General features: G+C 38.3%; 2 protein-coding genes across 2 annotated transcripts; one reads left to right on the top strand and one right to left on the bottom strand.

Annotated features, from left to right (window-relative positions):
- The first annotated feature begins 9561 nt into the window (after nucleotides 1-9561).
- LOC104736251 (large ribosomal subunit protein uL1x) lies at nucleotides 9562-11203 on the top strand. Its single transcript, XM_010456204.3, has 6 exons — nucleotides 9562-9685; nucleotides 9779-9812; nucleotides 10061-10283; nucleotides 10380-10545; nucleotides 10641-10846; nucleotides 10945-11203. The coding sequence occupies exons 2-6, from the start codon at nucleotides 9808-9810 to the stop codon at nucleotides 10996-10998; spliced, it is 654 nt and encodes a 217-aa protein (XP_010454506.1). The 5' UTR covers nucleotides 9562-9685; nucleotides 9779-9807; the 3' UTR covers nucleotides 10999-11203.
- A 276-nt stretch (nucleotides 11204-11479) lies between these two features.
- Nucleotides 11480-12669, bottom strand: LOC104736250 (uncharacterized). The gene is made up of 2 exons (XM_010456203.3): nucleotides 12325-12669; nucleotides 11480-12131 (listed from the first exon to the last, which is right to left on the bottom strand). The coding sequence occupies exons 1-2, from the start codon at nucleotides 12458-12460 to the stop codon at nucleotides 11749-11751; spliced, it is 519 nt and encodes a 172-aa protein (XP_010454505.1). The 5' UTR covers nucleotides 12461-12669; the 3' UTR covers nucleotides 11480-11748.
- Nucleotides 12670-13341: the final 672 nt, after the last annotated feature.

Raw genomic sequence — 13341 nt, 5'->3', positions numbered from 1 at the left:
CCACATTATGAATTTTTATTTTATTTTTCATCAGTTGATACCTCATGTCTGGATTTATTATTTATCAAAACTGTGCAATAAATTCTAACTTTTTTTTATCATTTAAGCATCTGTATATGGTATAACTGTTTACCTAGTTGTTTACAATATCCAGATAGAATCCTCATGGTCTGTAGTTATGTTGTTTTGTATGTGAAAAGTTTATGGTTTGAATTTAAAGAGAGAATACAGACTTATCGGGACAAGAACATGTGGATACAAACTTTTGCCAAAGATATCAATCCACACCCATTTTAAGTACGAGGACAAGAACATGTCGATATCTAAATACGTGGAATAAAAAATTGCAGCAAAGTTTTATTATTTGATTCGCAACGATGTTCAAATTGTAAAGCGTTTGTGTACTAGGACATGTGGATATCTGAAAATGGATATACCTGCATGTTCTCTTTTTGGTGGATACAAACCTTTGTATAACACTAGCTAGAACTACTGTTTTTTACATCTTTTACGTTTCAAACTAGGGCAGAGTACCGGTGGGTAGAGATACATTGTGGATAGGTGTGTTTAGATATCCTGTAGAAATGTGTGGATTGATATCTAATTTTAAAGTTTCGAATGCTCAAATTAGGATTCAACTCAGTTGTAGATTGTGGATACCATAAATAACATATCTTACAGGACAATAGTTCAGAGGATTTGAATGGAAGATACAGACAACAATTTAAAGCAATATTGCTTACAATCCTAAGACAAAAGCATTATATCTCTAGATAGGAAGTAGAAGATACACTCGATACACCTCTCTCCACTGAATTCCTGCAGCTCCGCATGGTCAACACCACACATTGGCACATCTTCAAAGTGCCAAGTATTAGAAAAAGTCCCCCATCGCTTTGGCTGCATTGTGTGGATGGGGTACATTAGAGAGTAAGCCAGCCTATCAACATCACCAAATCGAGACTTCTTCTTGTAGTTCCAGTAAAAATCCATATCCAAAGTCCCTTCGCAGCTCTTCAACATTATCCACAACAACTCAACAACTAGGTACACATGTTTAATGGTACTCACCATTGCTATTGCCTCTTTCAAATCACAGCATTGAAAAGCTAAGAATAAACTTTTCACATACAAAGCATAAGGATTTTTAGCGTATAAACACATCCCAAAAAAATCGTAGTACACAGAATCAGGTCTTGACCACTTAACGAATTTGGAATGGCGATCCAGCCTAACCGATGATAGTGTTTCCAACGAGTGAACTGCTATTCTCCCTGCACGCCCTGCGACAAGCCAGTTCCTCAAACGTTTGATGCCATCCTGAGCTACCAAGCTCACAATTTTCGCCAGGATTGGTGCTGGGAAGTGTAGATCTCTACGTGTTAGGATCTGTAAGAGTGAGAACAAGTAAAAATATGAGATCTTCCATTTATATTAAATAAAAGATCTGGATTCCTACACGTATGAGTGTCCCTTAAATAAAAGTCTAAAAACAAGAAAACAAACCTCAGGATTCAAGAGAACGATAGGTTCGGTGATAGGTTCTTCCGTTGGTTTGCGGTCACTCATACGTGTCCGAGCACTGTGAGGACGAGGGAAATGTCTTTTAGGTAGTATTCGACCATGTCCACATTTACCAGGACAACAGTTGTGATAGACGATTTTGTACGTCGGAACCATTTTCAGCTATTTTCTAACAGATACAAACTATGTTTATATAGAACAGACTATGATATCACTCCCAAGTAGCCCTAAAGACTAACTGTAATGGCCTTCATCAATACATAAACCACGTGGACGCAACCATGTAAACTTAATTCCTAGGAATCTATGTGGATACCAGGTAATGTTCAACCCAACAAGTTAAAAGGAAACTGTTTTTAGAATGCTGAATCCATGTCCAATAGCTTCAAAATTACGACGCATGGAAAGTCGCAAAAATTGTCTAAAATACTCCAAACTAATTGTAATCCACATGGACAGTGTATTGTGGTCATATAAGTACTGTTTGAATTTCTGTTGCAAAGTTAATAGTCGGAGCAAAATTAATGCAGTTGGTTTACACATCTTTAAAAGGTCACCTAACTAACAAACAGAGAACTCCAATAAAGACAACAGTGGTCCTACGGTTGTAGCCCCAGAAATGTCACATCACGACAGTGCTCTTAACACGACAATACTGTCAAAACGATTAAAGTTCTGACAAATCTTAAAAAGCTAGCCTACTAAAATGAGGGTTTCACGGAAAACAACAGTACTTGGAATTAGCTATCCACATGGTAGTAACCACATGGATTTAAATATAGGAGTCACAATGACTATTTGAAAAATTATAAGCACAAAGGTTCCTATCCACGTGGACAAGATATTGTATGCAAATAAGTATTGTTCGAAGTGGTGGCCAAATTAAATTCACTTGGTTAACACATCTTTAAAAGCTCACCTACCTAAAGTTGTCACCGTATTTATTGCTTATGAACCTCGGCACGCCACATAAACGGATTGGAAGGCAAATTATGTGTTGCTGCTGATGGCTAATACTCAGCGTTATGAAGAAGCTGTAATAGTAGGATTCGTTTTAGTTCTTGGCAAATAACATTCATCTAAGTGATTAAATTTAATATACCACACATTAATTATGTTCAGGTTGCTTCGAAAACCGAGTTTCACATGCCACCCGAGCTGCTTGCCAAAGGTGATACTTTTTTGGGTGAAGAAGGTGTGGACGCGTTGAAGAACTTGTTAATTGCTGGCAAACAAGGTTTGAATGCGGTTTACTCCAAGGAATGTCTTGCAACTGTGCGACTCGACAAGTCCGAAGATCTCGTGTGGTGGTCGAACCAACACTCGAAATACTATTGCTTCTTCTCCAAATGCCTTGAAAACGACAATCCGTACGCAATCTGGGCGAATAATAACAAGAGACTTGTTTATGGAGATTTCGTCTGTGCTTGTTTTAGTGCGCAAAACTGGTCTCTCTCATATGTAGATGGGGGAGCTAGTGATGTAAGTTCAGAAATGGTGGTCCATAAATTATCACCACCGAAGACGAAGGGTAGAGTGGGTCGTCCAAGATGTTCCCGTTGTGCAGTAGCGAAGACTCCTAAGTATCATTCCTGAGATGTAACGTCTCGGGTTTTTTTGTTTGTATCGGGTTACTCCTTTTTAAACTGAAATTAAAATTATGTTTTACGTGAAGGTTTTGGGTTTCTAGTTTACTTGAAGGTTCCTATCCAGAAAATTGTTACCATGAATCTATATCGAAGTGTATTCAAGTGTGTTCCAGACTTATAATTTAGGGGATTTTGCATACTACAAATGTTGACGTCACTCTATGTCGTATTGTAATCATCTCTGAGTATCCATGTTTACGATATGTTATGGATACATGCACATTGATACCAGTTTTTGGATATGCACATGAGGGCCAATTAACGAAGGGGTAACTGTAGGTAAGGAGTAAGGATATCCAAAAATGTCTGTCCACATGGATATATGTTAAGTAGTTGACACCATGTGATAGGTGCATGTGGATACGAAATATGTGGATTGTATTTCATTAGATCATAGGTCTTTGAGTTTACTACCTAAAAACATTATGCCAAAATATCCACACTTTACAAACTGTAAGGGTATTAGGGTTATCTTTTAAACTCCTTGTGCCAGAATATCCACACTTTACAAACTGTACATTTTTTTTTTGGCAAACTTTTTAGTTTCGCTAGCGCTTCACGAATGCAATGTTTGGTCTTAAAAGGTTTGGGGTTCAATATATACTTTGGTAGTATATACGTATTAACACTTACCCCTAAATCTAACATTTGGTGATCAAAGGTTTAGTTTGTTATGTCATGTTTTAGGGTTTAGTGTTAAGGGTTTATGGGGTAGGGTTAAGGTTTAGGGATTAGGGTTTAGGGTTTAGGGGTTAGGTTTTAGTTGTTAGGGTTTAGGTTAGGGGTTACGGTTTAGGGTTTAGAGTTTAGGGTTTAGGATTCATGGGGTAGGGTTTAGGGTTTAGGGTTTAGGGGTTAGGGTTTAGGGTTTATACTACATTATTTTTTGGTTTTTATTTGTAGTTAACATTTCTTATATAGGGTAAACCTTTGGAGGGTGTTGGTTCTAGGTTTAATGATTTAGGGGTTACGATTAAGAGTTTAGGGTGTATTGTTTAGAGTTTAGAATTATGGTGCGAGGTTTCAGGGTTTAGGGTTTAGGGTTTATGGGCATTCATATATGTTGGGTAATAAGGAAGGCCTCCTGGACCATGAAAATCGAAGTAAGTCCCATTATCCCTCAACGTTCATGTTTTATTCATATCCATAAGTGATTGAACAAAGGGATATAAAGAGGAAATAAAGTCCATGTTTACGATATGATATGGATAAGTGCATATTGGTACCAATTTTTGGATATGCACATGAGGGCCAATTAACAAAGCAACATAGTACATGAGCTTATAAATCGCACTTGTTAATAAAATATTCGATTTTCAAGGTATCCACAAAAACATGTACATTTGGATACGGGGGTCTAACTGGAAGGGGTAACTGTAGGTAAACATTGCTTTCTTGCTTTGTAGATAAACTTTAAAGTCGTCGGCTAGATGAAAACTGGTTACTAGTTAAAATAGTAAGGATATCCAAACATGTCTGTCCACGTGGATATACGTGGATATATGTTAAGATGTGGTATCCACATGGACACGTGAATAGATAAATACTTAGCCGATAATTTTTAAGAACCTAAAATAGTTAAAGGTTAATAGTACGACATGACACAAACATACAGATAGGAAAACTAACAGAGGGAGCGAATGAAAGTTTGAAACTAATTGGAGTAGATGGGTGCGACATATTCCTTATAGACGTCCAACGCGTATTGTGCCATGATATCATTGACGATGTGGTCGGTGATCTGAGACATGAGTTCTGGACCAAATCCAGTAGCGACGATCTCTAGCAACTTCATGGCAAGAGGACCATAATCACCACATCTCTCATTGACGTAAATGTCCTTGACGCTCGACCAAGTGAATGGAGTGCAACCATGATCCTGAGTTGAAGGCGGTGTGCACAGTTTAGCAATAAGGTATGGCAGCTGCTCTGTGAACGGGGCTATATAGTTGGCAACCTTAGCATCGTCGTATAGAGTGACATTAGGATCAAGTATTTCTATGCTCCAATTGGATAGATTAATGACTAAGCCAACCCAGTGATAATTTTCCCAAATCATCGGAATATATATCGTGTTCCAATCCACAAACCACTCTAAAGGAGAACCATAGGTTTTAGCTTTTAGCTTATTGTCCCACTTGACTCTGGACTTAAATTTTGCTTGACAGAAGGAAGGATACCTCCCTTGTAAGTAGTTCCCAAGCCAGGGTGACAGGAAGATAGAGCGTTCAATGGATAGGACTTTTGTCAGCTTTTTTTGTAGAAAATCCACTAAAACCTCCATATGCTGAAAATAAAGGGTGAAAAGAATGTGTAAGTATAGATGAACTAAAATCAATTTCAGAGGTTGCTAGATAGGAAATACTTACCAAAGTACTAACCCAATTCGTAGGCTTTGATAGCTGTTTAAAAAACAAGTTGTCAATTGGGTATCCACATTTGGTTATGTGTATCCTGGAGGTTTTGAAAATGGTATCCACAGTTAGCTCATTGATCCGATATTGTTAGAATAAAATACTGCATAGGATGTGTAGAAAGTTACGTGTTTGGGCATGATTTCAGAGATTTTTTCATGAGAGATGCTAAGTCTTGTTCGACAATGAGTAGAAGGTCAGGCAGATGGGACAGTGAACGTGGAGGTATCCGCATAGCAGCCGAGATAAGGGCCTCTTCTGGTCACGAGAGAACACCCTTTTGCGTAGGTCTGGGTGGCGAAGAATCACTGACATCAACAGGGTCTGTGGGCGTATCATTGCTCTGTGAAGTGAAATAAATCTCATTTTCAGCAAACTATTAGGCAGAAAACTATATTGCAAAGTAGAGAATGATGCAATACCTCTGTGTCTTCGCTGTCAGATTTGTTGCTCTGTAGGGGGGACGCAAGCCCGAAATCCTAATGAAGCAAGTTGGGAAATTTAAATATGAGATAAAATAGAGAAAGTTAACTAATTGTTTTTGAAGTAAGATTTGTATGCGGTACCTCAACGACACAAGCTGGGTGAATGTCAACATTGGTGTCCTGCAAGAAAAAAAAAGTATCGAAATGATGTTCCATATCCATGTGGATATGTAAAAGTTGTTCCTATAAAGTTAGCCAAAGAGAGGTGTCCATGTGGATAGTATAAAAAATGATTGTAAATTATCGGAATTGCTTACCTCAATACCACAGATGGCTAACGGTAGGGGAGTTGCTTCCAACACATTATCAACACAAGCTGGGTGAATGTCAACATTGGTGTCCTGCAAGAAAAAAGTATTGAAATGTTGTTCCTTATCCATGTGGATATGTAAAACTTGTTCCTATAAAGTTAGCCAGAGAGGTGTCCATGTGGATAGTATAAAAATGATAGTAAATTATCGGAATTGCTTACCTCAATACCACATATGGCTAACGGTAGGGGAGTGTCTTCCAACACATTATCAGCGTCAATTTTCGGCGAGAAGCTCATCAAGTATTTGAGTAGTCAGATATACTTGATTATAGAGACTTACTCGGAAAGTATATTAATTTGGTGAATAAATACCTCAATATCGTTGGAGGGTGTACCGTCAAGGTCAGGACTAGGAGCAGGCAACTGAGGATTGACATTAGAGTTCCCTATAAATCACTGTAACAAGCTGGTGTAAGGTTGTAAGGGTTGTGGAGATACATGGTCATTGAAGGGAACAGGTTTGGTGACAGTGTCATAAACTGGGTATTGCTGTTTTACAAAAAGTCTTTTAGCTAACAAAAAGGAAGATAGTCGAAGTTTAATAGGAAAGGTACAAGTGTGTCTAACCTTAGTCTGGGTGTCATAAATGGGATTGAGGCAAGAGTCCAGACATCCTGAATCATCCTGAATCACATCTTTCATAGCGGACGGGCTGTTTCCAACAGAATGTTCCTGTATAAATTGATTAAGATGAATATAGATGCAGACAAACTAGCTCCCGGATGATTGAAAACAACTACATACCGTTGTCCCAAACGGGTGGACATATTGTTCCCAGTCGTGTTGGTTAAGAAGGATATCATCAGGAGACGTGACTGGGTTGCAAGGAGATTGTTGAGGAGTTGGGGATGGCGTCCGGACAGACACATTCGCTGCAGCATTCTTTGGACAGGTAAACTCATCGTCTGCGGCAGTGGAAGGTGGTGATTCCTTGACAACGGAGGCAGGCCTCGTAATGGTGCGCCTTAGTGGTATTCTTAACCGCCTACGGAATCGAAGGGTGTTAATCTGAGCCTGTAGTTTCCTGTTCTCAGATTCTAACTTTTTAAATTTACTATCTGCCGCATCTCTAATAGAATTAAGTTCTTTCTCTACAGCAGCTTTGAAATCAGCCAAAACGTTATCGTCAGTATTAGAGAAGATAACACGGGGACTCTTAGAACTCGAGCATTTGGACTTGGGTGAAGGTTGATTGACACGAAGTTTGGCAGAAATCTCTTTCCGCCTAGGAATAATGTGTTTCCTATGAAGCCCTTTGCCCTTCTTATCTGGTAAAGTTATTAAAGGCAAAGAACAATCACCCCCTGTCCATTCCTTTTTGCTGAAGATATGTCATGCTTGAATGAGACTTTCCATATGAGTAATCCTTTTGTCTTTAATCTCATCGTCCCACTCTTCCCAATCAGATTCTTGTTGGACAGCTTCCAAAAACGGAGAAACTAATAGTTGCGGTTGTGATAGAAAAAAATCTTAATGTGTGTATCCATGTGGATAACGTAATCGAAAGATTAATAATGTGTACATATGATAACTTACATCTGGATTATGCTCAACACATATGACGTCTGTCAGAGGTAGATTATTCTTTGGTAGGCCAACTGAAGTCCATTCTAGGAAAGTGCGGCTGTCACCAGCACCTTGTACCTTGTCTCGTAATCCAGAAATGTTACGATATGCGAGGAGTTGAAGCGCAAGAGGGAAGCCATGCAAACGGAAGGACTTCTGTTGTAACTTCTCGGTGAAACTCTTCAAGGGGTCCGTTGGTTGAAGAACCTTGCCCTGACGTTTAAGTCTTTTAGCCACTGGTTTGGATTGCGGTTTGAGATCAAGTCTCATAGTGGAAATAGTCTTCAAGAAGGATTCTCTGCCCCAAGGAAATGCTAGAAACGAGTCGATGTCTTCAAGCATCTCAACATACTTCCAAGTTGGTCTATGCGTTTGGCTGGAGGCAATGAGCACACCATCGACTATGAGAAGCAACGCAAGCCGAAGCTTCCGATCCAAATCTTTGATAGTAGGGTCTTCAAAAGTAGTGGTCACATCACCTAGGGTTGCCTTCCGATCTTTCCCAATCAACTTGTCCCAGTAACATTCATCATCAGAGTCAGGAGCAGGGTCGTCTTCGGGGTCGTAATCTTCCGGAAATTCGCCACATGGAAGGCCAGTTACAACACCAAATTCAACTAAAGAAAACCTCATAGGGTATCCACCAAATACAGTCCACAGCTCGTCCTTCTTTTTGGACAAAACCTGCCTACAAAGCAGAGCGTGGAGTAATTTGCAAGAGATAGGAGACTCACCAATACGAAGCCTGAATAGATAACCCAAACTTGAGCTAAGAATCGTATCGAATTGGGGAGTGCCTTTGAGGACCTTGTAAACTGTCGTCAGGATATCAGGTCGTGAGTAAACATTCAACCTCGCGTCGGGAAAACGGTCAGTTGCGAACAGACGGCGAGGGAGAAGATCATCCCACTCTACAGATTTTTCTCCAGAAGTATCACCAACAGTTGTAGATGACGGTTCATCGGCCGAGAATTTGGATATGCGACGACGGGTCTCTGCTATGTGCAAAGGCGATCCACGGCGGCAAGTTAAAGGGAAAACGGAACAAATGGAGGTAATGGGACAAACGGGAGGAGTGGTAGGATTCAAGGGTTTAGGGGGTTTGGGAAATGCAAAACTAGGGTTGATGAGAATTGCAAAATTAGGGTTGATGAGAATTGGGGATCTAGAGTTTAGGGGATTTGGGATTTTGTGTTTTTACGGTTGTTAAAAAATATTTACTGAACAGAGAAAAAATAGATATATGTAAGTTAAGTTTGGTGTAGGAGAGTTTTGAAGGGTAAATTGTAATTTTACATAAAAAAAGTTTAGAAATAGTAGAAAGTGGATGTGAGTGTAAACTGTTTAGGAGAAAGTGGGTGTAAATGAGAAATTCCCATAAACATATCACTGAAAACACTCACAAAATTGTCAGGTGATGTGAGCCGGTTGCTTCTGAAATCTAATTTCAAAATGTGGTGCAGTCCAGTGCGCTGCTGTTCTTTTTGGGAGATCCTTTAGTGGTTTTGAACCATAAGTTGATTAGACCATCTTAATTTTAGAACGGACATCGAGATAATGCAATAATCTCCCTAAATGGGCTTCATTAATGGGCTTTCATATCGAAGAAACTGGGCTTGAATGAGAAGAAATAATTAGGGCTAGAGTTTATCTCCTCTCGTGGTCTCATATAAGTTACAGAGGATTGCTTCACTCGCCGTTCCTTCTTTCTCTGTTTCCGATCTTCCCACACAGGTTGGTTCATCATCTTCTTCAATTGTTCTGAAATTTCTTTGTACGTTTTCTCGACAACACTGTTAACTATTCTTTTTGTTTTCTGATTTTCAGGAAGCAGATTTGTTTGAGGAAGTGTCAAAATGAGGTTCGTATGCTCAAATCAACGTTATTTGTTTCTTCTAGTTATAGATTCATATGTTATCAACTGATTAATTGGGTTTGTTGATTTAGATTGTAAACAAATTGGTTTTATCTTATATATATAGGCTTAGGTGGATAAAAATTGAATCTTTAGAAGTGTTAGGGTGTTGATTTATATGTAATTCGTCTTGGGTTTATAGAAGGGTTTAAAGATTTGATTTTTTGTTTTTGTTTTTGTGAATGGTGGTGTAGTAAGCTTCAGAGTGAAGCGGTGAGAGAGGCGATATCTGCTATTATCACTCACTGTAAGGAGACAAAGCCACGCAAGTTCACTGAGACTATTGAACTGCAGATTGGTCTTAAGAACTATGACCCTCAAAAGGACAAGAGGTTTAGCGGATCTGTCAAGTTGCCTCACATTCCTAGGCCTAAGATGAAGATTTGTATGCTCGGAGATGCTCAGCACGTCGAAGAGGTAAACAAAAAGTTGCTGTCTTTTTCCTCTAATTCATTGTCTTCTTTGGAAATGTTATGGTTGGTAGTATAATTTAGGGTTGGGGTTTTTATGTAGGCTGAGAAGATTGGGTTGGATTCTATGGATGTTGAAGCTCTTAAGAAGTTGAACAAGAACAAGAAACTTGTTAAGAAGCTTGCTAAGAAGTACCATGCTTTCCTTGCTTCTGAATCTGTCATTAAGCAGATTCCTCGTCTTCTTGGTCCTGGTCTCAACAAGGCAGGCATGTCTCTAACCAACCTTCCATTTCTTGCATCATCTTCATTTATATGTTTTGATCTTCAGATTAAATGCTGACTCCTTTGAACAACGAAACAGGTAAGTTCCCAACTCTTGTTAGCCACCAAGAGTCTTTGGAAGGCAAAGTGAATGAGACTAAGGCAACAGTGAAGTTCCAGCTCAAGAAGGTTCTTTGTATGGGAGTTGCTGTCGGGAATCTTTCCATGGAAGAGAAGCAGATCTTTCAGAATGTTCAGATGAGTGTCAACTTCCTTGTTTCTCTCTTGAAGAAAAACTGGCAAAACGTTAGTAACAACAATCTCTTTACACACTTCTTCTCGATCATTCTCGATTCACTTGTCCGTTTCTAAACCTGAAATGTTTGTTGATTGTTTGTCTGCAGGTGAGGTGCTTGTACTTGAAGAGTACAATGAGTCCACCAAACAGGGTTTTCTAAGTTTTTTTTTATTATTATAAAGTTTCTCTAAGGTATCATCATCACACGTTGAGGAAATTTGATTTTCTTTTTCTGTCATGAACCTTGTTCGTCTTGGGTTTAAATTTCAGAATCCTGACTTTGTAGGATCAAGATTTTGTTTAAAGACAATTTTGGTTTTCTTGTTGCTTATTATTATTAGTGGACTCCATTTAAGTACTCTTAAGTTTTGAGCGATCTTTGTTTATCAATGTTGTTTAAGTATGTCTTTGTGGCATTTAGTCGTTCCAACGTTTCTGAATTCAAACCAATTGAGATCCAATAAAAACCATACTCGACACCATTCTATAGGTACAACTAAATCAAATCCAATTCTATTTTGGTATTTCGAATTCTTTCATTTGTGTTAGAGCACAATTTATCAGTTTCTTGGTTTTGTGTTCAAACTAATTTTTTGGTCATTATTCTCTTTTCATATTACCACTACGTATAAAGCATAGAATATCACAACAAAACGTATATATCGTTGGATTAACCCAAGCTTCTTATTACAAACTCGTTACAAAAGCAACTTCTTAAAACTACAAAGAAGCTCATAAACAACATTTTCTTAACACATAAAACATACTTGTATATCTTCACTAGACAAAATCATTTAATTTGAAACTTTTTGTCTTTGCTGGCTTTAATTTGTAACAGAGATTCACGTAAACAACAAAACATAGCTATAAATATGTCTTTTAGAGTACTTAAATGTATCACTTGATTAAATCATGGGATACCAATGATTGGTAAGAAGGGAAAGAAGCTGGCTGGTGGAAATCCGAAACCTCCTGCCCCCGGGAAATTAACAGTCTTCGAATCTCCGATCATAGTTCCAACATTATCTTCGGTTGGTTTGGGGCAGGAGAGAGAGAAGGCAAGTGGGTTTGAGGTAGTTAAAACTTTGGAATCGTGTTTAGACATGACCAGTTCAGAGACCAAGTTGTGTTTGTGAGCGTAGAGTTGCTCAGGACCTCCCAAGAGCTTTGCAAGACAATTCATGGAGCCCTTTTTGTCGGCCGCGGGAAGCACTGACCGGAAAGATCCGTCTGAAGATGCCATTGCGGTTATCTGTTTCTTCTCTCCGTCGCACTTTACTAGAACCTTAATACCTGAATATAGTCAAATACAATACAAATGGTCTAGATATCAAGAAACTTATAGTGTAGATATCAACATTCGTCACCCCTTTTGACTAAAAGTTACATAAGAATGTGATGAGTGGTGTAAGTGATTTGCATAGTTGGAAACTTGGATGACACACCCACACAAATCCAAGTCATTCAACTAGTTGAAAGAGTAGACCTGAGAAGTCGAAATCGCGGTGACAGTCAAGGCAAGAGACCTTGCCGCTGACAAGTGAAGAAGCCGAGAGCTCCAAGTTGGATAAGACAGCTAAAGCAAAAAGGAAGAATGCTGCAAAAGTTGCTTGATTCGCCATTTCGATGAACCTTAAATTACAACAAATAGCTTATGGATTTGATGGCTTTAGATATCTTGAATAAGAATATGGGGAACGTATGTAACGTTTATATAAAAGAAATAGTTATAAAAGGAACCAAATTGCGTTGATATTTGGTGGTTGCCCTTTACACAAACAGATAACGTACTTTTGCACTACTTCTACATTATCGGTTCTTTAATTCATCCACCTCCTCATTTTTACAGCTGCAAATTTTATTCAACCTAATATTTTGTTAGATTCAAATAATTTATATACGAACACCACATGTCTAGTACAACTGACTCAAGGGGAGACACTAGCTAGTATATCTTGTTACACAAAACACCATTTATTTTGTACGTTTAAGTGTCACATTTAAGTTTCTTCAATATAGATGAATCATTAAAGTTCCTTCCAAATGTCAGTAAGGATTTTAGTTTTGTTTTTTCTTAATACATAGTCTTAAATTGATCTGTTTCCTCCATATATCATTCAAGAGTTTAGATTCTAACTCTCTTCTCAAGTAGGAGTTTAATTAGAGCAAAACATCGAAACCAAATAGAAATAAAGGAAAACATCTATCAAATACTATATATGCCAGCTTTTTCTGAATTGTATCGTATCTTAGATAACCTGGACTGGATCATGTACTCTCTCGAACATTTTATTCATGCAAACAAAGAGAGTATCGATCAATCATTTAGTAACCACAAAAAAAAAACATTTATGTCATGTTTAAACAATTTATTGCGGGTCTATTAATCCATAAACTTTTTTTTTTCTTTGAATAATCCGTAAACTTTTATACAATTCATTAGAAGATTCGACAATTTTCATTTATCAGTGAACCATTTAAACCACATTCGTTGAACCACACT

The sequence above is a fragment of the Camelina sativa genome, chromosome 13 (assembly GCF_030686135.1).
Source record: "Camelina sativa cultivar CO46 ecotype springtype chromosome 13, ASM3068613v1".
NCBI classification, from domain to species: Eukaryota; Viridiplantae; Streptophyta; class Magnoliopsida; order Brassicales; family Brassicaceae; genus Camelina; species Camelina sativa.
The sequence above is the reverse complement of the archived record's forward strand: the minus strand, read 5'-3'. Positions and strand labels throughout refer to the sequence as shown.

What these genes read in the sequence shown, in the direction of transcription:
- LOC104736250 (XM_010456203.3), bottom strand. Translation starts at nt 12,460, where the DNA reads ATGGCGAATCAAGCAACTTTTGCAGCATTCTTCCTTTTTGCTTTAGCT. An exon ending in CCGCGATTTCGACTTCTCAG is followed by an intron (nt 12,132 to 12,324) that starts GTCTACTCTTTC and finishes GACTATATTCAG; the next exon opens with GTATTAAGGTTCTAGTAAAG.
- LOC104736251 (XM_010456204.3), top strand. An exon ending in ATGCTCAGCACGTCGAAGAG is followed by an intron (nt 10,284 to 10,379) that starts GTAAACAAAAAG and finishes GTTTTTATGTAG; the next exon opens with GCTGAGAAGATTGGGTTGGA. An exon ending in TCCTGGTCTCAACAAGGCAG is followed by an intron (nt 10,546 to 10,640) that starts GCATGTCTCTAA and finishes ACAACGAAACAG; the next exon opens with GTAAGTTCCCAACTCTTGTT.